The sequence below is a fragment of the Amblyraja radiata genome, chromosome 14 (assembly GCF_010909765.2).
Source record: "Amblyraja radiata isolate CabotCenter1 chromosome 14, sAmbRad1.1.pri, whole genome shotgun sequence".
Lineage (NCBI taxonomy): Eukaryota > Metazoa > Chordata > Chondrichthyes > Rajiformes > Rajidae > Amblyraja > Amblyraja radiata.
Window position 1 is genome coordinate 7,791,996 of NC_045969.1, and position 23,547 is coordinate 7,815,542.

At 43.6% G+C, this 23,547-nt stretch overlaps 1 protein-coding gene across 8 annotated transcripts in view; it reads right to left on the reverse strand.

Annotated features, from left to right (window-relative positions):
* The window catches only part of itsn1 (intersectin 1), a 178,451-nt gene that overhangs the window by 120,254 nt on the left and 34,650 nt on the right, over positions 1-23,547 (reverse strand). For 7 of the 8 annotated variants that reach the window (XM_033032423.1, XM_033032419.1, XM_033032422.1 and 4 more), the window contains exons 2-6: positions 15,768-15,827; positions 12,438-12,530; positions 7,235-7,298; positions 1,360-1,517; positions 1,013-1,189 (exon numbers count right to left, since the gene is read on the reverse strand). In XM_033032423.1, the coding sequence (XP_032888314.1) occupies positions 1,013-1,189; positions 1,360-1,517; positions 7,235-7,298; positions 12,438-12,530; positions 15,768-15,795 (520 nt within the window). In that variant the 5' untranslated portion in view covers positions 15,796-15,827. The remainder of the gene's footprint in view (positions 1-1,012; positions 1,190-1,359; positions 1,518-7,234; positions 7,299-12,437; positions 12,531-15,767; positions 15,828-23,547) is intronic. The other variant, XM_033032421.1, reaches the window with a different exon arrangement.

Below are 23,547 nucleotides of genomic sequence, written 5' to 3' on the forward strand. Positions count from 1 at the left end.
TATTTCATTTCACCATAAGTTTTGCTGTCCTAGAGCAAACCTCAACCTCCAAACCCTCCACATAACTCAATTATTCTTATAAATCCACTCTGCATCCACACCAAAGCAATTATAATTTCTTAACGTCTAAGAATAGGCAATATTCTAGCAGAGCTATGCTCAGTGATTTATGCAATTAATTTTAAAACCAAAGAGACCAGACTGGTTTATAATTAAAATTAGTCATGCAAATTTGACGTGCTGAGAGAAATTTGACTGCATGAATCAGAGGTCTCTACATCTCTTTAAAGTTCTATTATTATTCTTCCTCCCCAATTGCAGCATCTTTGCATGTGTGGCATCTCGTTTCATTCTGTTTATTTCACAATTCCTCAACGGGGTGAAAATAGAATCAGAGAAACAGATCAAAGACATTGTATTGTTCTCGAAGTTAAAGATGTTGGAGTTTTCAATTTTAATAACACGTAGATGGGGGTATAAAAAAATTATTAAGATTGTTACTATTATTACTGATTAGTTCACATTCATCATGCTCAATCATGTGAAAAGATCCAAAAAGAGAAATATGTTCAAGCTACTGGAAGACAGGCCAGATTGATGTTTTGGCACAGCATGGTGGTGCAGTGGTAGAGTTGCTGCCCTACAGCACGGAGACCTGGGTTCGATCCTGACTATGGGTGGATGGCTGTACGGAGTTTGTACGTTCCCCATGACCTGCCTGGTTTTTCTCTGGGTGCTCCAGTTACTTCCCACACAAGATAAAGACGTACAGGTTTGTAGGTTAATTGGTTTTGGTGAAATTGTAAATTATCCCCAGTGTGTTTAGGATAACATTATTGTGCAGGGATCGCTGGTCGGCACGGACACGGTGGGACGAAGGGCCCGTTTCTGCACTGTATCGCAAAACTGAAATTATTTCATTTTGAAATTTATCTAATCCACCAACATACAAAAGTCAAAATAAAGAACATTTAAGACCCGCGCACTTTTTTGTTGATAGAATCATACACACCTGGATGAGCAAAGGCAGCCAGAGGCTGCACCACAGATGTCCCATTGGCAAGTGCAGGGACTCCAACCGCAGGAACAGAAGATACCAGTGGGGGCGACATTCCTACCACTGGCATTGGTCCCATTGACAAAGGTGCTAATGTGCCCATGGTGGACAAGGCTGGAGCATTGGCTATACCTCGAGGGAAGACAGAACAATATTAAATCACTGCCAGCACTACTACTAATACTGTAAAATAGCTGGCACAAAGTAACAGAGCTTTCAAAATGCTAGATCCTTGTGTATATCAACAATAAATCAGTATAAATAAACCAAACAAGCAATTTGTAGGGGAACATGAATCTAACCATATCCTTGTGTTGGAACAGCTACTGATATTTGTATCATGGTGGGAGGCAGCGAGGAGGGAAGCGGGTGACCTTGTAGTTTTAGCTTGATCAGTTTCATGGCTATTGAAAACTCCACTTGATCCATCTTTCCATCATTATTCATGTCAGCCAGAGCCCTTTAGAAGCAAACACATAATTGAAAACAGTACATTTACCAGCCTCTCTGGCAACTTAATTGATTAAACAGTTATCAAGCATTTAACATTTATTTTTGGTGTTACCAGTTACAATATCTCAAAAGGCTATCGAAGCTTTCTCAGGAACTTCAAAATCCTACATATACAGTGCCCGGCATAATGTTTGGGACAAAGACCCATCGTTTATTTGCCTCTGTACTCCACAATGTGAGATTTTTAATTGAAAAAAATCACATGTGGTTAAGGTGCACATTGTCAGATTTTATTAAAGGTCATTTTTATACATTTTGGTTTCACCATGTAGACATTACCGCTGTGTTTATATATATAGTCCCAGCATTTCAGGGCACCAAAATGTCTGGGACACATGGCTTCACAGGCATTTGTAACTGCTCAGGTGTGTTTAATTGCCTCCTTAATGTAGGTATAAGAGAGCTCTCAGCACCTCGTCTGTACATCACCTTTGGAAACTTTTATTGCTGTTTATCAACATGAGGACCAAAGTTGTGACAATGAGTGAAATAATCCTTTATGAGACTGAGAAACAAGAATAAAACTGTTAGTGGCATCAGCCAAACCTTAGGCTTAGCAAAATCAACTGTTTGGAACATCATTAAGAAGAAAGAGAGAACTGGTGAGCTTACTAATCACAAAGGGACTGGCAGACCAAGGAAGACCTCCACAGCTGATGACAGAAGAATTCTCTATAATAAAGAAAAATCCCCAAACACCTGTCCGACAGATCAGAAACACTGTTCAGGAGTCAGGTGTGGATTTGTCAATGACCACTGTCCGCAGAAGACCATGAACAGAAATACAGAGGCTACACTGCAAGACGCAAACCACTGGTTAGTGGCAACTTCCCACCAACTTCCATCCGGCACTCCAATACACCTGGACGATTTCCGACACTTCCCTACCATTCCTTGACCTCACCATCTCCATCGCAGGGGACAGACTCCTGATCGACATACATTACAAACCCACTGACTCACATGGCTATCTGGACTACACATCTTCCCACCCTGCCCCCTGTAAAGACTCCATCCCCTACTCCCAATTCCTCCGCCTACGCCGCATCTGTTCCCAGGATGAGACATTTCATACCAGGGCATCGGAAATGTCCTCATTCTTCAGGGAACGGGGATTCCCCTCCGCCACCATAGATGAGGCTCACACCAGGGTCTCATCCATACCCCGTAACACTGCTCTCTCTCCCCATCCCCGCACACGCAACAAGGGCAGAGTCTCTCTGGTCCTCACCTTTCACCCCACCCGCCGGCAAATACAACACATAATCCTCCACCATTTCCGCCACCTCCAACGTGACCCCACCACTCGCCACATCTTCCCATCTCCCCCCATGTCTGCCTTCCGCAAAGACCGCTCCCTCCGCAACTCCCTCGTCAATTCTTCCCTTCCCTCCCGCACCACCCCCTCCCCGGGCACTTTCCGTTGCAACCGCAAGAAATGCAACACCTGTCCCTTCACCTCCCCCCTCGACTCCATTCAAGGTCCCAAGCAGTCTTTCCAGGTGCGACAAAGGTTCACCTGTATCTCTTCCAACCTCATCTACTGCATCCGCTGCTCTAGATGTCAGCTGATTTACATCGGTGAGACCAAGCGTAGGTTGGGCGATCGTTTCGCCGAACACCTCCACTCAGTCCGCAATAACCTACCTGACCTCCCGGTGGCTCAGCACTTCAACTCCCCCTCCCATTCCCAATCCGACCTCTCTGTCCTGGGTCTCCTCCATTGCCAGAGTGAGCAACAGCGGAAATTGGAGGAACAGCACCTCATATTCCGTCTGGGGACCTTGCGTCCTTATGGCATTAACATTGAATTCTCCCAATTTGGCTAGCCCCTGCTGTCTCCTCCCCTTCCTTAACCCTCTAGCTGTCTCCTCCCATCCGCCCGCCCTCGGGCTCCTCCTCCTCCTCCCCTTTTCCTTCTTTCTTTCCCCCCCCCCCCCACCCCACCCCCCATCCCCCATCAGTCTGAAGAAGGGTTTCAGCCCGAAACGTCGCCTATTTCCTTCGCTCCATAGATGCTGCTGCACCTGCTGAGTTTCCCCAGCAATTTTGTGTACCTAGTGGCAAAAATAGAATGGCCGGGTTACAGTTTGCCAAAAAGTACTTAAAAGAGCAACCACAGTTCTGGAAAAAGGTCTTGTGGACATATGAAACGAAGATGAACTTATATCAGAGTGATGGCAAGAGCATGGAGGAGAGAAGGAACTGCCCAAGATCAATTGTGTGGCCAAGTCAATCACCCAATCTGAACACAATTGAGCATGCCTTTTATATGTTGAAGCGAAGACTGAAGGGGACTAGCCCCCAAAACAAGCATAAGCTGAAGATGGATGCAATACAGGCCTGGCAGAGCATCACCAGAGAAGACACCCAGCAACTGGTGATGTCCATTAATCGCAGTCTTCAAGCAGTCATTGCATGCAAAGGATAGGCAACAAAATACTAAACATGACTACTTTCACTTACATGACGTTGCTGTGTCACAAACATTATGGCGCCCTGAAATGTGGAGGGGGGGAGAGACTATGGACTATGTATACAGACTGCTGTAATTTCTACATGGTGAAACCAAAATGTATAAAAATGGCCTTTATTAAAATCTGTCAATGTGCACTTTAACCAGGTGCGATTTTTTTCTATTACAAATCTCAAATTGTGGAGCACACAGGCAAATAAATAAATGATGGGTTTTGTCCCAAACATTATGGAGGGCACTGTAAATCACAGGAATGGAGTTACTCATTTTGTTCAGCTGCTGCAAAAAAATAAACAGACTGCAGCATTAAAAAACATGTTTGACCTAATGCCTTGGGATGCCTGTGGTAGGTAGCCCAGATCAGGCAAATAGATCACAAACCTTTGCTGCCCAGTAAACCATTAGTTTTATGTCAGGGCCGACATCTTGATCTTTAATTACCCTTTTCCTTAACTGATTAACACCTGCACTGGTCATTGGGTGTAGTGGCCAACTTTATTATTGATGCTTGCCTTCAAGTGATGCCTTCTAAAATTTGTTAAGACTCAACGAGGCATACTCAACAATGCAACGAAACTGGCCCTTCGGTCCAACTTGTCAATACCAAACAAGATACCCCATCTGCACTAATTCCACCTGCCCGGGTTTGATCCATATCCCTCTAAATTATTACTATGCAAGCACCTGCCCAAATGTCTTTAAAATATTGTTATTATGGGGGAGAATGGGAGAGGGAGCATCAACTGCCTCCTCTGGCAGCTCGTTCCATATTACCACTGTGTGAAAAAGATTCCCCGCAGGTTCCTATTAAATATTTTCCCTTTCCCTTTAAAACCTTTGGTTCTCGATTCCCGTTACAAGGTGAGCTAGAATAAACTATAATAAACAAATAACCACACAAATTCTTCTTCCATGGTACCCTTGTAACGTTTAATTGGTCCAATTAATATGCAGATAAAATTCACCCCATGATCATTGTAGTTTATTTTTAAATGTCTTTAATATTTCACCTTTCATGCTTTGCCTGATCAGCACCATTGTGACCTATAGATGCATCCACCTGCATCTTTTCTCTTGCTCTCCCATATTTCCACATCATGAATCACTGCATTATATCACCACTCACCAATGCCACTGCAACCTTCCTTGATTAAAAATGTATTTTGTGTGTTCCGTTGCTTTTTATTTGTATGACTGACTTGGCAAATTAAATTCCTCGTATGTTGCAAAACATGCTTGGCTGATAAAGTATTAATGTGATCATTGTGATTGTTACAGCATTACCCTTCCTTCTCTGCCCAATCTTTTAGAACATTGTGTTCCCAGTCCAGGCCATCCTACAAATATATTTCAGTTATAACTATTAAATTAAACTAATTTATTTCCATTTGTAACACCAACACATCAATCTTGTTACACATTTGGCACACTTTTAGATATAGATTCTTGACTTCTACTTCACTTACTCCTGTTCCAAGTTCTGATGCATTCTTTTACTTGCATTTCTGCCACATCTCATCACGCTTGACTTTCATTCACCCCTTCACTACCATGTGCCAAATCTCTCTCCTTATTAATGTAATAAGGAGAGAGATTACACTCCTTTACTTCCCTCTTCCCCCCCACCCCAACACAAAGTAGCTCAACTGCCATCTATAACCCTTTTATACAGCAGCCTCTGCAGGAGGTGACAGGTAGCAGTATTTTGATAAGAAAGCTCAATAAGAAACAAGGAAGATTAGCAGCTGCTGAATTATGTAGTTTTGGGGGGAAATGCACAAGCTGCCAAAAAATGTGGGCAAGTTAAATTAGTGGAGGAGGAGGATAGCGAGATCAGTAATAATGTAGGGCAGATTTAAATCAAGTAGGTGGTGGTGTTGGGTCTTTTGAAGAACATCAAAGCAGATAGGTCCCGAGGGCCTGATGGGATCCATCCCAGGTTATGAATCAAGAGAAGAGATTGATGGGGTCTTGATGAAGATCTTTATCTCTCCCTCACCACAGACAAAGCCCCAGAGAATTGACGAAAAGCCATTGTTGTTGCTTTCAGAAAGGCAACGGGGATAAAATGGGAAACTGTGGGACAATGAACGCTATGTCAGTGCTGGGGAAGCTATAGGAGAGGAAATTGTAGCATTTGGAAGAGAATTTGAGGGAGTGCAGCGTTGGTTCACCAGTTTAATTCCCAGGTTGGTGGGACCGATGTATGATGAAATAATGGGTCGACTGGGCTTGTATTCGCTGGAATGTAGAAGGATGATACGGGATCTTATAGTAGAAACATATAAAATTGTTAGAGGATTGGTCAGGGTAGATGCAGGAAAAATAATTCCCGATGTTGGAGAGTCCAGAACCAGGGGTCACAGTTTAAGAATAAGGAGTAGCCATTTAGGACTGAGAGGAGGAAAATCTTTTTCACCCAGAGAGTTGTGAATCTGTGGAATTCTGCCACAGATGGCAGTGGAGGCCAATTCACTGGATGTTTTCAAGAGTTAAACTTAGCTCTAAGGGCTAAAGGAATCAAGGGATATGGGGAAAAAGCAGAACCAGGGCTACTGATTTTAGATGATCAGCCATGATCATATTGAATGGCAGTGCTGGCTCGAAGGGCCGAATAACCCTACTCATGCACTTATTTTTCTATGTTTCTAATGAGCTAATTAGAATAGCTCACAGCAGGTCATGTCATACAAACTTGATTTTCTTTTAAGTAAGCAATAAATTTGATGAGGGTAGGGTAGTGTATTGTGTCTGGGGCGTGCTGGGGGAGAATGTTCAAAGGAGTTGTGCAAAGCTATATTGTTTTAAAACAGAGTGGTCGGTACCTACATACGCTGTTGTTGGGGATGGAGGTAAACAAGATAATGGTTTAGAAGAATTTCTACAGACACGTGAACATATAGGGAATGGAGGTACATAGAGCACATGCAGTTAGTCTAATTTGGCATATGGTCAGCACAAACATTACAAGAGCAAGGGCCTGCTCCTCCTGTACGGTCCTATCCTATTTACTACATGTAAAGATAGAATATTACATCGGCCTGTCAATTGAAAAGCAAGTTGCAGACTTACATGGCCAACTGCACCTTCTCAATCTTGCACACTCTTTTTCTCAGTGGCAAATCAAACCATTGATTTGATTAAGTATATGTATGTTAGCAAACAAATATTGTATACCTTGAACTTACCAGATCTGTGCAAGAACAGGTGGAGGCAATCCAGACTGGAGAAAGAAATTTCTGGCTTGATCACCTGAATGAAAGAGTAATACGACTAAAATATACCTGCAATTAATATTACATACTGTATTTTCACATACACAGAAAAACAACAAATTATAAAAAAATAATTAATATTTCAGCAGTTAAAATTGAATAAATATAGTGCTGGAAAGAATCTTTTATGTATGGCTTTATTGGAAGCATTTTCACAAAAGTGCTTGCATCATTAACAAGCTTACAAAAACAGCAATGCAAGAAACTCTTCCTGTTCAGAGCATAATTCAGTAAGGTGGGTGAAGACAAGGATGGATTATCAAGGAAGGATAACGAGGGATAAAATTGGTCCATTAGAGAGTCAGAGTGGCCAACTATCTGCAGAGCCAAAAGAGATGGGGGAGATATTGAACAGTTTCTTTTCTTCGGTATTCACCAAGGAGAAGGATATTGAATTATGTGAGGTAAGGGAAACAAGTAGAGTAGCTATGGAAACTATGAGGATCAAAGAAGAGGAAGTACTGACACTTTTGAGAAATATAAAAGTGGATAAGTCTCCAGGTCCGGACAGGATATTCCCTAGGACATTGAGGGAAGTTAGTGTAGAAATAGCAGGGGCTATGGCAGAAATATTTCAAATGTCATTAGAAACGGGAATAGTGCCGGAGGATTGGCGTACTGCGCATGTTGTTCCATTGTTTAAAAAGGGGTCTAAGAGTAAACCTAGCAATTATAGACCTATTAGTTTGACGTCAGTGGTGGGCAAATTAATGGAAAGAATACTTAGAGATAATATATATAAGCATCTGGATAAACAGGGTCTGATTAGGTACAGTCAACATGGATTTGTGCCTGGAAGGTCATGTTTAACTAATCTTCTTGAATTTTTTGAAGATGTTACTCGGGAAATTGATGAGGGTAGAGCAGTGGATGTTGTGTATATGGACTTCAGTAAGGCCTTTGACAAGGTTCCTCATGGAAGGTTGGTTAAGAAGGTTCAATGGTTGGGTATTAATGGTGGAGTAGCAAGATGGATTCAACAGTGGCTGAATGGGAGATGCCAGAGAGTAATGGTGGATGGTTGTTTGTCAGGTTGGAGGCCAGTGACGAGTGGGGTGCCACAGGGATCTGTTTTGGGTCCACTGTTGTTTGTCATGTACATCAATGATCTGGACGATGGTGTGGTAAATTGGATTAGTAAGTATGCAGATGATACTAAGATAGGTGGGGTTGCGGGTAATGAAGAAGAGTTTCAAAGTCTACAGAGAGATTTATGCCAGTTGGAAGAGTGGGCTGAAAGGTGGCAGATGGAGTTTAATGCTGATAAGTGTGAGGTGCTACATCTTGGCAGGACAAATCAAAATAGGACGTACATGGTAAATGGTAGGGAATCGAAGAATGTAGGTGAACAGAGGGATCTGGGAATAACTGTGCACAGTTCCATGAAAGTGGAATCTCATGTAGATAGGGTGGTAAAGAAAGCTTTTGGTGTGCTGGCCTTTATAAATCAGAGCATTGAGTATAGAAGTTGGGATGTAATGTTAAAATTGTACAAGGCATTGGTGAGGCCAATTCTGGAGTATGGTGTACAATTTTGGTCGCCTAATTATAGGAAGGATGTCAACAAAATAGAGAGAGTACAGAGGAGATTTACTAGAATGTTGCCTGGGTTTCAGCAACTAAGTTACAGAGAAAGGTTGAACAAGTTAGGGCTTTATTCTTTGGAGCGCAGAAGGTTAAGGGGGGACTTGATAGAGGTTTTTAAAATGATGAGAGGGATAGACAGAGTTGACGTGGAAAAGCTTTTCCCACTGAGAGTAGGGAAGATTCAAACAAGGGGACATGACTTGAGAATTAAGGGACTGAAGTTTAGGGGTAACATGAGGGGGAACTTCTTTACTCAGAGAGTGGTAGCTGTGTGGAATGAGCTTCCAGTGAAGGTGGTGGAGGCAGGTTCGTTTTTATCATTTAAAAATAAATTGGATAGTTATATGGATGGGAAAGGAATGGAGGGTTATGGTCTGAGCGCAGGTATATGGGACTAGGGGAGATTATGTGTTCGGCACGGACTAGAGGGGTCGAGATGGCCTGTTTCCGTGCTGTAATTGTTATATGGTTATATGGTTATTATGATCAACTTGATGAATCAAAAAGGTCCATACCTTGGTGCTTAGTGCTCTCGGACCTACCATGAAGCTAATAGACCTACCATGCCATTACAATTTCAGGACTCAGGGGAGCAAGAGACTGAGCAATTGCCAATCACAATTACCAAGCCAAGTTGGTAATTGACAAAGGAAAACATGGTATATTGATTTTCTAATTTTGTATTATTTTGGCAGTACAACAATTGAATCAAGAAAGATTTGGGTGAGATTGTAAACAAAACAGTTCAGAATAATCATTGTAATTAAAGTCAAATGCCATAAAGGGCGTAATCTTAAGGAAATATAGGCAATAAGAAACAAGGACGTGGAGTTTTAGATCTGAAAAGAGGGGAGAAGATAAAAAATTATACACTTTTTAAATTAAAATAACAGCGGGTCAAGACTGATGTGAGAGCAGTATACAACATATCTTCACAAAATTACTATTAAAGATTCCAGGCTCCATAATTAAATAGAAACATGAATGGTAAATATGCTGAAATGTCATGAAAATCAAACCAATCCACAAAATGAGAAAATAACATGAATTCATATCAAGAAATAGAAAATTTGTGGCAAGAACGGTTTGTGTATCAAATTCCATTCTCTGTTTGTCGAGAAAACCAGTGTTATATTCACATGCAACATTTTACACACAATCAATTGTGACCCATGGAACAAGTCAAAATGCCAGATATACCTTTACTCATTTCCATAGCAAATATGGCAAATTAAAGATAGGGATGTTGGTCCTATAATTCCAAACCAAGGACCAATATATGGCCTGCAAAGTTATAACTTGCAATTGTAATTTTGTATGAGAATGTTTCTAATACAAGCTTTGGGATTGAAACCTAATCTGAAATTGAAGAGCCTTGCAGCACTTCAGCTTTAAGTGCAGTGCTTACAGCAAATAAAAGCAAACTCGAGGTGAAATCTGCATCAACTTGCATGTGACATTTTAGCGGTCATCAACACAGAACAGTTTTCAGCAAGCTGGAAAGAAAGCAAGAGTCTGATGAAAGGAGCCCATTGACTAACTTCCGTGAAATTACATTGCTTGTTATTTTAGTGAAAAGTCAGTCTTTCATTCTAGTTGTTTTGCCTATTTTGTAAAGGAGCCAAGCCTTGTGTGGGGATGAAATGAATTCAAACAAGAATAACACAGCAGAAGCGGAGAATCTATTAATTTTGCTCAACAGAAAAAGGTAAAGTTACTGTTTACCTTCAAAATTCCTTTTGCTAAGTACATCTATTAATTTTGAACATAGCTTAAAATTCCATCCTTTGCACTTAGTATTTCTCATGTTAACGTAACCGGTAAGCACTAGGGCTCATTTCTAGTTATCAGGCAACTGAACCATCCTACCAACAACTAGAGAGCAGTCCTGGGCTGCTATCTACCTCATTGAAGACCATTGGATTGATCATATATCATCTTTCTGTTAGCACGCAACAAAAAGCTTTTCACTATACCTTGGTACACGTGACAATAAACTAAACTAGTCCAACAGCAGATTCCAAGTCCACACCCTCTGCTGGATATTGAGTGCAGATGTTAGTATCTCGAGCAAACCTAAAAAGCTCTGCAGTCTCCTTCAGAAAGACAAGCCGCATGAGGATACTGCCACCTGCAGCATCTGCTCACGGTCACCCATCCTGATATGGGGACATATTCTGTCACAGTCACACAGTGTGGAAACAGGCCCTTCGGCCCAACTTGCCTATACCGGCTAACATGTCCCATCTGCACTAGTTCCACTTGCCTGCATTTGGCCCATATCCCTCTAAACCAGTCTAATTGCTTCTTAAACGTTGTGATAGTCCCTGCCTCAACTACCTCCTCTGGCAGCCTGTTCCATACAACCGCCACCCTTCGCGTGAAAAAGCTACCTCTCAAATTCCTGTAAAATCTCTCCACCTTAAGCCTATGCCCTCTGGTCCTCGATTCCCCCACTCGGGGCAAGAGACTCTGCTCGTCCACCCAATCGATCTATTCCTCTCTTGATGTCATTGTCACAGGATTAAAATTCCCTACCCTACATTCACTGCGTCACAATGCCAGGAGGCTGCTCACCAGTGCCTTCAAGGGCAATTAACGAAGGGCTTTAAATGCCAGTTTTTTCAGTGATATTAACATCCCAGAAAGAAAATAAATACAAGTACCCAGTTCTCTTGTGAAAACAAGCAACACAATAAACTGAGCTAAAACTACACCCCCTCCTCCTTCACATTATCCGTCCACCATTTACCCAAGAATTTAAATTTGTCTCCCTGTCGAGTCAAATTGGAAATATTCACCTCCCCCACCAGTTATTCATCTTTGGCATCAAATTCACTGGGAAAGTTACTTGTGACTTTAGACGACCGTTTCAAATTGCACAGTTAAATTCAGAGATATAAAAGGTAGGAAAGATACAAAACAAAACGCAGCAAAGCTACCAAATATAATGTTAGCAACAACCATGTCACGTGAATAAAATATATACCACGGCAAAATTATCTTCACATTACAGTTACAAGCTACAATTCAGTGTATCAGGCAGCATCTCTGGAGAAAAGGGATGGGTGAAGTTTCTGGTCAAAGGTCTGAAGAATGGTTCCGACCGGAAATGCCACCGGTACTTTTTCTCAACAGATCCTGCCCGACCTGCTGAGTTACGTTAGCACTTTGTATCTATCTTCAGTATCAACCAGTATCTGCAGTTCCTTCCGCCACATACTATGACTCATTCTATTCTACACCGTGATAGCGAAACCTTGAAACCATCACATAACACACTATATTTTCCCTCAGCATTAAACCATATTTTAAACCAGCTTTCAATAACACCTCAAACACCTTCAATCACTCACTCAAGCATTTTCCCCAATGCCAACTTTCTATTGGCAACATTTCTCCAGCCATTTCCCATGTTAAGAACATTGCACAAGTAGCAATAGCAGAGAGCTTAAACTGTTGAGGGATAAATAGTCAGAACGGAAAAAATATTTAATAATTCAATTTGATAACGCCATTTTGTTCTCACCAGTAATCACTCCACCAGCTGGTGTAATGCTAAGAAACTGCTGGTCATGCTTAGCTCTTTCTTCCACTGTTATGGCACAGACATCCAGCCCCCCTGTTTCAAAAGAACACAATTATTTCAGACAATTTTCCCTGTTGAACTATCACAAGAGCTATTGCACGGAAACAATTTTTATTTAATCAGCTCATGGAATGAAGAGGTCAGTTTCAGATTATATGTTTCATCATGTTGCTAATATTTCACTGAAGTGGCAAGCTGGTTAGTCGATAAAATGTACCATTATTGTTAGATGCTCTGTTTCAGCAAAACACCATACAGGTGCACAACCTTTTATCCGGAGTTCCGGAAACCGAAAAACTCCGAAAACCGGCCATTTTTTCCAGGATGTCGTCTGCACACCAAAGCTCGCGTTTGGCGCCAAACTTGACCCAAAACGACCCACGGTCAACCCAGGTCTGTACTACTGTAGTGGCTGCCTTCTCCCCGGAGACCGGGGTGACACTTAAACATCTGTAAATCATTGCTTAAATGTTAGTCAGTTAGTTTGGAGGGCTTTTATGTGAAGGGGGAAACTTTAATTCTTAGACCCCTACCTGGTCGGAGAGACGGGGAGCGGGCAATGCCTTACCGGGTCGCCGTGCAGTAAGCTCCGGAGCGCTGTGGCCGCCGAATCCCAGCTGGGGCTGCGGGCGTCCGGCCGCGGGCGGCGCCGGTTGTAGCTCCGACCCCGGCAACTCTACCCCTGGCTGCGCGGCGCTCCAAATCCATGTTGTGTGTCGGCGGCCACAGCGCTCCGGAGCTTACCGCACGGCGACCCGGTAAGGCATTGCCCGCTCCCCGTCTCTCCGACCAGGTAGGGGACTAAGAATTAAAGTTTCCCCCTTCACCCCCCCCCCCCCACCACATAAAATCCCTCCAAACTAACTGACTAACATTTATGCAATGATTCTCCGGGAAGGAGGCAGCCGCTCCAGACTTTTCAAGCCGCCCGCGCTACCTACCTAATCTACGCTAAAAATCTTCCATTCGGAAATCCGAAAAATTCCGAAATCCGACAAGTGTCTGGTCCCAAGGCTTTCGGATAAAAGGTTGTGCACCTGTACTACAACACCTGTGCGTTGGAATATGGGGTCAACAGACATGTTAGAAATCTCTACACTGCTCTGACTCTTTAGAGAAAGCACCCTGTCCAGGTTAGTTGTTTCAGATTTCATCTAGGAGAGAGAACAGAGAGTGAAAACTATGGGATATGATTAAAACCAGACTCAATCACCTGGCAGCCATTTCAGAAAAGCAGGAGCACACTCAGAGGCTGGCTGCTTACCTGTAAAACATGCGATTAAAAAACAAAGATATACTATACTTAAAATTAATTGCCTTTATTATTTTAATCCTTAAACTATAATGTTTTATTCTTAATGTTTTCATGTTTTATTCTTAATGGTTTACTGCATGTCGTGTTGTTATCTGCGAGCGGAGCACCAAGGGAAATTCCTTGTATCTGTACATATTTGGCCAATATGTGGTGAAGATGTCGCTATTTAGAGCATACTGCACACCACTCTACACTGCGCACCTGTGGTCGAACTATGGAAAGACAAGTTTGCGGAGACTAAAGGTGGCATATAACGATGCCATGAGAACACTGCTAAGGAAACCTAGATGGTGTAGTGCCAGTAATATGTTTGTGGCTGCAGGAGTTAGTACTTTAGAAGCTATCCTAAGAATTCACATGTAAAAATTCATTTGCAGGATAAATGTCTCTAAAAATGTAATTATTGTGGCCTTGTCAAACATAAGGGTTAGCACTACACGCTACAAATCCCAGTTGTCCGGAAGTGGCGGCGCTGTTAACAGCTGCGGCTCGCCTGCAGTCCGTCTGTCTTTACTTTTTTCTGTTGTTTTTTTTGTCTTGTTTTGGTTAAGTTTTAGTTTGTTGGGTTGTGTTAGAGGGGGTGAAACATGTTCTCTGTCTCTTCCTTCGGGGGAATGCGACTACTTTTTCGTGTCGTATCCCTCTTCTCTGCCTCCGTCTGCGCTGAGGCCTAATGGCGGAGCTGGCGGCCTCCAACCTGCGACCGACCCCGAGGCTCCGGAGGCAGAGCCAGCCAGGACTTACCAACGAGAGGCTGGCCATCTTCGGGGCTAAGGCAGCGGTGGCCCGACTTGCTGGTGCGGCGTTCTGGCTTTCGGCGGCGGCCTGGAGCTGATGCAGCGGGGCTCGGAGCTGAGACTGCGGGACCCGGAGCTGGGGCGGCGGCCCGGAGCGGAGACTGCGGGACCTGGAGCGGAGACTGCGGGACCTGGAGCGGAGACTGCGGGACCCGGAGCGGAGACTGCGGGACCCGGAGCGGAGACTGCGGGACCCGGAGCTGGGGCGGCGGCCTGGAGCTGGGGCGGCGCCCCGGAGCTGGGGCGGCGGCCTCGAGCGGAGACTGCGGGACCTGGAGCGGAGACTGCGGGACCCGGAGCTGGGGCGGCGGCCTGGAGCTGGGGCGGCGGCCCGGAGCTGGGGCGGCGGCCTGGAGCTGGGGCGGCGGCCTGGAGCTGGGGCAGCGGCCTGGAGCGGAGACTGCGGGACCTGGAGCGGGGTCGGCGGCCTGGAGCGGGGGCGGCGGCCCGGAGCTGATGCTGTGGCGGGCCGTCTCGGAGCGGAGACGGCGTTCCGGCTTTCGGCGGCAGGCGACATCACCACGGAGGTCCGCTGGACTGGAGAGCGGCATCTTCGGCCTGGATTGATCGCCTCAGCGCAGAGGGAGAACAAGGAGGGAAGAGACGGAGACTAAGACTTTGCCGCCATCAGTGAGGATGTGCTTGGTGAACTCACTGTGGTGGATGTTTAATTTGTGTTTATTGTATGTTTTGTTATTATTGATTCTGTGTATGACTGCAGGCAACATAATTTCGTTCAGACCGAAAGGTCTGAATGACAATAAAGGATCTATCTATCTATCTATTTATCTATCTATTGTGGAGACATTAAATATAATTTATGATGCTTTTATAAGTGATATACTAAGATTTTATATGTACTTTATATTTTTTTAATATGCAATGCATTTTTTTAATGTAATGTTGCCCCTTGTCTGGACCTCGAGTCCGTAATAAAGTTTATTATTATTATTATTATTATTATTATTATTATTATTATTATTATTACCCTTACCTAAGAGACAGGTAAAAAATGACCTTCCTGGCCACATCTACGTCCAGACCATTGCAAGGTCTGAAGCTGTACAAATCAAATAATCCTCAGTAGAATTGGGTAAAATAACTTGCAAAAACTCAAGAAAGGAAATGTTAATAGATGGTATTGCACATTGTACTCACCCGCAAAAGCCGTTGGAAACTGAGCCATGCTTCCTTTTGTTTTATGTCATTGGCAGATTCCTGGAATAAATTAGTAAAAGTTAGCTGAGTAAAGTTTAAATGCAAAAATCTTAACACTATCTTAAACAACAGTTATCATTCTACTGCTCAGAGGAATTACCACACATGTAAAATTCTTGAGCGAGTTGCATTCTGGAAAATATTGCTGCAATCCACTGCAGGTTATTAAACAGATTGCTCGAGAAATCGGCAAAAAAAATTGGACAAGTGGTTTCCTTTAATTAAAATGCAACACTACCTAAATTTCAGCCGCAAAAATAGTACATGCTGCATCGGGTTTGTGTCTGTTTTTAACATCCATGCAGTTTAGAGATACAGCATAGAAACAGGTCATTCCGCCCACGCTGATCAGCGATCCCCATATACTGGCACTATCCTACACACCAAGGACAATCTATAATCTTTCCCAAAGCGGATTAATTTATAAATCTGTGTATCAATGGAAAGTGGAAGGAAATCGGTGCACCCACGTGGTCACAGGGAGAACATGCAAACTGTGTACAGGCAGCAACCATACTCCAGATCAAACCCAGGTCTTTTCCGCTGAAAGGCAGCAACTGTGCCGCTGCGCCACTCTGCCGCTGGCTGCAACTTATGTCAATATTGGGCTGCAGGCAAAGTACTGCTCTGGTTACGTGTTTGAGAGATCCCATCACAGGCCACAATCTGGGCTGCATTCAAAAAACAAAATCAATAGGGAAAATAAAGAGATAAAATAACTCTTCCAAAGGACATAGGAGAATTAGGCCATCAGTCTGCTCCAGAGATGTCTTTGTGTCAATCACAACAAGGTAAACCAGCAATACAGAATATGGGCCGATTTTTAACCCAGAAAGTGCAATGCAAATACTCACTTTGATTTAGCAAAAGGTAGAAGTACACACCAACCATCCCACCATCCCCAAAGTACAGAGAGGCCTTTCAGCCCATTGAATCTATGCTGACCTTTGACACACACATTCTCACACCAGCAAGAGTAATTTTAAGTGGTCAATAACTGACTCATCTGGCTAGTGACAGGTTTCCAATTGACTTTTAAAGTTCAACCCATCCAATCTGCAAACAACAGGTTGATTGTTTTAACCCATCATCACTTCCATGTCCGTGAATTTGGATGCTGAAACTAAGTTTTTTTCTTGTCACTAATTAAAATGGTCCAATAAAATTAAATACTCTAAATTAATTCACACATTGTGCCATCTTGGACTGCTACCAAATGAACTGCAATGCATGCATTGTCCAAATATTAACATTTACTTCATTCTTAACAATATTCTATATGTTGTCTCAAGATCTAGAAAACATGGCTACAATATTTTACTATCAACATGGTAGAAATCATGGAATTCCAGGGAAAGTCATTTAACAAAATGTTGTAAATCAGAAAGGCTGCTACAGTGTATTCCAATGGGCAAAGTGCAGCATGCTTTTTTTTTCCATTTTGCCCATTTGCCAAAAATCACACTCATTCCGACTCACTATTGGCAACTGATGAAAATAAACACTTTGAAATTAAGAGTTTGAGTCAAGTTCAAGTTCCAAAGTATACCGATGCAGGGCATCTGTCATTAATAGGGCCCCCAAAGCATAGATCAATTGAATGTTGGGGCCAAGGAAAGAGCGTTCACGTCGCGGCCCTGTTTCAACCAATCTTTCCACCACCACGCACAAGAAGCACAAGAAGCACAAGAAGCGCAAGAAGTACAAGACAGACACCATTGTGCAGATGCCGAGAAGTGTGTTCAGCTCTGGCTGAACAACTTCTAATCTTGTGTGTGGACTCGATAAGAAGAAGAATTGAATGTTTTCCCGAGTTTTCCCCACCGAATCCCAGAATAGCATGGCGATAAATCCAAATTCCAGAATCCATCTTCCTCCTACTCCATTCATTCCTTTAATTGTCCAGTCAAGGTCTGACCCACTTTGTCCATTTTGTCCCAAGGAAGCTGAACTATTTTTGAAACAGTATAACTGGCATTTTCGCTCTGTCTGCTGTTGAGGCCTTGGACGGGGTTAGGGATATCATGGAATCAACCCCTCATTTCTCACTATAACCAGATGGCCAGTTTCAGATTAATTAGGCATCTGAAATCTTCAGCTTCGTGTAGCAAGCCAGCTTGCCAATTTATAGCTGTTGCCTGGTGAAGCTGAGAGAAATGTTAGTGTACAGTACAATCTTCAGCTCAAGTCGGATTAGTTCACCCCATGATCAATTAATCTTGGAAATTCAGTTTTATTAACCACTTTTTTAAAAACATTTTCACAAATATCAGAGATTGCTAACCATCCCTGTATGTTTGTGTACCCAAATAGCTATCAAAACAGTTAATTATTCTATTGTGATTGTTATTTAACTCTTTGTTCATCACTTGCCCAAACTGAGTCAAGGGCATGTGCCTAGAATAGTCAGAAGCATAATTATGCAAATTCACAAAAAGCACAGGGGCGGCACAGTGACGCAGCGGTAGAATTGCTGCCTCACAGCGCCAGAGACCCAGATACAATCCTCACTACCTGTGCTGTCTGTGTGAAGTTTGCATGTTCTCACTGTGACCGTGTGGGGTTTCTCCAGATGTTCCAATTTCCTCCCACATCCCAAAGGCGTGCAGGCTTGTATGTTAATTGGCTTCTGTAAATTGCCCCCTATTGTGTAGAATAGAACTAGCGTACGGGTGATTGCTGGCTGACACGGATTTGGTGGGCCGAAATGCCCGTTTCCAAATCGAGTCTCCATCACCAGTCCAGGAACACTTGTATTTTTACACGCACAGTACAAAAGTAAATTTATAACACTAGATGAAGAAACATGTGCAACTGAGGAAATCGACAATGAAAGTTTGTGAAAGGAAGAAAGTGTGGGATACTGGTACAAAGAAACCAAGAGTTGTTTTGCAATGACAGTGGCTATATTACTAGATTAGCACCCAGAAGTCACAATTTATTAACTTAGTCAGCACTCTGCAGTAACTGGGAAATGTTAATTCCAGTAATTAAATAAAATCTGGATTATTCAGCTAGTGTTAGCAATGGCAAACACAAAACCTGTTCATTCTTGACCTCCAAGAAAGGAAATTTATCATCTTTAGAGTCTGGTCTGTCTGTGTCCTTGACGCATAACAGCCCTTTGAAATCACTCCGCCTGGGTGGGCCAATAAGGAAAGGAAAAGGTACACAAAATTGCTGGAGAAACTCAGCGGGTGCAGCAGCATCTATGGAGCGAAGGAAATAGGCGACGTTTCGGGCCGAAACCCTTCTTTAGACTGATGGGGGGTGGGGGGGGAGAAGGAAGGAAAAGGGGAGGAGGAGGAGCCCGAGGGCGGGCGGATGGGAGGGTGGGAGGAGACAGCTAGAGGGTTGAGGAAGGGGAGGAGACAGCAAGGACTAGCAAAATTGGGAGAATTCAATGTTAATGCCATCCGGACGCAAGGTCCCCAGACGGAAAGGAAAATGCTGGCGTACGTAGTATAACCAACCTCCTGCGTACGAACATTAGATTTTCTAACGATGATAGAGAACAGAATAATGATGGGATTAAAGATGGTTGAGAAAAACAGGTTAGGAAAGCACAATGAAGAGATTAAGAATGTATTAACATTTCTATTGAAAAGGGACATTTGTAAATATAGTTAGGATTAGTGTCAAGTTAATTTTGGAGTACAGAAAATAATAGTTTCCACACATGCGATACATAAGTCAGAAGATTCTGATTACATCAAAAACCAAACACTCTTCCAGAAATTGAATTTAAAGGAAATGCAGTTATTTTCAGGATAACATCAATTACTGATAAGGAAGTTGTGGCAAGATTGATAACACTTAAGTGGCTTTTTCACGGGGCGACTTGACGCAAGATGTAACCAGAGTGAAGTGGTCGTGGTCTAGCACGATATCACACGATATAACGGGGGGGGGGGTAGATAAAGAGTTCCCACGGTACTCGGCATTTCTGTTATTTGTGCGAGTGACTTGTCCGTCTCCCGAGCTTTCCCGTTAAATCTTGAATGAACATTGTGAAATGTTGTTAAATCATCACGTGGCACAAATTATGTCACTTTTTTTTCACACACTATAAATATCCTCCCTTGGTTGAATTGGCTCATTTGGAGACATGTTTTACTGTGTATGTGGGAGACACAAATGGACTGAGCACAGTACCTCGGTCTTACTGTGTGTGGGAGAGGGGGCGAAAGAGACGTACACTCACAGAGGCAGAGTCTCTCAGCCTGTGTAAGAGGGAGGGAGGGAGGGAGAGAGAGAGAGAGAGGCACACACAAGGTGGATGTGAAATCTCACCTGCCTGTTTCAGTGACAGACACCCGCCGCCAGTAAATGAAGACACCCCCATCTGTCTCCCCCTCCTCTCCCTCGACTCCCCCACCTTTCCCTCCCAACTCCAGTCCCGTCCCGACCCCCTGGGAAACTGAATAGAGCAACAATCAACTGCTGCCTGTGCGCTGATATGACAATAAAGGCTACTTTACTTTACTTTACTGAGTTAAAGAGTTCCCACGGTAGACTGTAAAACTGGGACCCTGGTTCTGGACTCCCCCAACATCGGGAACATTCTTCCTGCATCTAGCCTGTCCAATCCCGTAGATACTGATTAGACCGGTATCTATTTATTTACTTTATTAATGATTTCAATTAAATATTGGGAACATCAGGCCGCAAACGTTATTTCTTGAGTGTTAGTGCTGGACTTTGACTCGACCTTCCTAGTTAGCCGGCGCCTGAGACTGAGCCAAGCAATGTCCAGACCTGACTTCAACATAAAGTGATGGAGGAACTCAAAGGGTCAGGCTCGTCCAACGCTCTGTGTTTTGCTCGTGATTCCTGCATCTGCAGTTCCTTGTGTCTACAGACCAGAGTTGCCACTTGACTCCGAGATGACCATCACAGAGCATACGGAAGATAGACACGAAATGCTGGAGTAACACAGCGGGACGGGCAGCATCTCTGGAGAGAAGGAATGTGTGACGTTTCGGTTCGAGACCCTTCTTCAGAGTCTCGTCCCGAAACGTCACCCATTCCTTTTATCCAGATGCTGCCAGTCCAGTATTTTATGTCTGTCTCCAGTATTACTGTGTCTATCATCGGCGCAAACCAACATCTACAGTTCTTTCCGACACATTAGAGGATACCGTCTCGCCATCACTCGGATTACCCGCTTCATTTCCATAACGTTGCCACCTCTCTTTACTTTGCTTACAGAAGCCTGATCCTTGTCACACCCAGTGTTCTATCGCCCAGCCTCTCATCTTTCAATCGGGTTCGGCCAGGAAGGAACTGCAGATGCTGGATTAAAACGAAGATAGACACAACATGTAGCTCAGCGGGACAGGCAGCATATCAGAAGGGTCTCGACCCGAAATGTCACCCATTCCTTCTCCTCAGAGATGCTGCCTGTTGCGCTGAGTTTCTCCATTTTGTGTCTACCTTGGGTTTATCCAGGATCTCCCCGTTGATGTCCTAACTCGCTTTGGTTTGTTATTATTGTCTCATATCGAGAACCAGCAGATACAGGTTTAGGTTCGGGGGGAATGATTTAATGAGAGCCTAAGGGGTAACTATTTTACGCAAAGGGTGGTGGGTGTATGGAATGAGCTATCCGTTAAGGTAGTTGAGGCAGGTACTGTTGCAATGTTTAAGACGCATTAGACTGAAGCATGGATAGGATAGGTTTAGATGGTTATGGGCCAAACGCGGGCAAGTGGGACTAGTGTAGATGGGACATATTGGTCGGTGTGGGCAAGTTGGGTCGAAGGGCCTGTTTCTACGCTGTATGATTCTATGCAGGGAATAAACTTTTGTTTGCGTGCTATACAATCATATCAGATAATGCTATACATGAATATAACCAAGCCACGTACAGTCTGAAGAAGGGCCTCGACCCGAAACGTCACCCGTTCCTTCTCTTTAGAGATGCTGCGTGTCCCGTTGAGTTACTCCAGCATTTTGAACCGTCGAGTTACTCCAGCATTCTCTTTAAACCGGCATCTGCTGTTCCTTCCGACACATGCACAAGAACACCAGGTAGAGCGAAGAGGAAAATACCAGAGTTCAGAATATATGTTTCCAGGGGGAAAAGGTCCAATGTCCGCATTGAGGTAGGTTGGTAGGTCGGGTCAGTGCCCAAACGAATGGAAGGAAGAACCGTTCTGAAGCCGGATAAGAATAGGTGGTCGGCGCGGACTCGGTGGGCCGAAGGGCCTGTTTCCGCGCTATATCTCTAAAATCTGAAGTTAGGTAATGTCTAAAGGAACTGCAGATGCTGGTTAATACGCACAAAAGGACACAAAATGTTGGTGTAACTCAGCAGGTAAGTCAGATCTGGGAAGAAAAACATAAAAAGCTGGAGTAAGTCAGCGGGTCAGGCAGCATCTCTGGAGAAAAAGAATAGGTGGCGATTCGAATCGGAACCCTTCTTCAGACATCCTAATCGGAATTGAGTCTGAAGATGCGTCTCGTCCCGAAACATCAGCTATTTTTCTCCAGAGATGCTACTTGACTCGCTGAGTTACTCCAGCTTTTTGTGTCTGTCTTCGGTTTAAACCAGCATGTACAGTTCACTCCTTACACGGGTCTCTGGAGAACATTGATTGGTAGCGTTCCGGACCCTGCTTCGGAAAGGCATCGATCGCTAGTCGGCGAAGACTCCGAGCTGTATCTCTCAAAGAAGTACATGTGAAAAATTTCTCACGGACCATAAAAATGCGGGACCTTTCAGTAAAGTCCCTTTTAAAGTCCCTTTTAAAGATTATAGTTATTTTCTTGAATCTCATTAACATAACTCATGAATAAGTTGATGTCCATATGCGGATGCAAATCTTTATTTTTTAAATTCAATCCCACAGAAGACAATTTTTTAACTCACCTTCTGTCCCCTCTGTCCAGCTTCCGGGTTCACCGTTCGCAGGAGTTCCCACGGTAACCGCAAGAGTTATTACGGATATCGCACGGATATCGCACTGGCCACTACGTTCATATAATGTTGCAATGCTCAACCACAAGTGTACAAGTCACTCTTGGAGAAATTCAAACTTGCTTGAATTTTCTCCCGAGTCACCAAGTTACACGATTACCTGCCGTTAGCGCCACGGTGGTCCACGGTGGTCCACGAATGCCGTACTGTTATCGCACGAGGTTCCCACGATGTTAAACTCTGGTTAGCTCTTGCGTCAAGTCGCACTGTGAAAAAGCCCCATTAGAGCACAAGTTGACAAGGCAGGATAGACTGCACACAAAGAGGCACTGAAGGAAACAGACACTGAAATTAGTCTTCCTGGAAGGAATCCTGAGGAACCCCTGGAAAAGTGTTCAGTAAAGCGCTGCAAAAATAGAACAAAAATCACTATGCTTTACAGGTGACGGTGAGAGAGAGGGGAGACACCTTGTTTAAATAATGTTTAGTGTTCTTTTAGGTTTGGGAGAATTTTGAAAAAGTGAATCAGGCAGAAGTGAAGCTGAATAAAATATCAATTCTAGACAAAATGCTGGAATAACTCAGTAGCACCCCTGGAGAAAAAGGAATAGGTGATTCAGACTGAAAGAACTAAAATATTGATTGCCCCATAACAAATGTAGAAAATAGTGTGCAGCAGTTGGATATTGTAGTGCAATTTGTACTTTCCACTTTGTCAAATAGCCAGATGGGCCATTTTTGGAAAGTAAACTAAAACGTTACACACGTGACCAGATAGCATCACATAAAGCCGGGGAC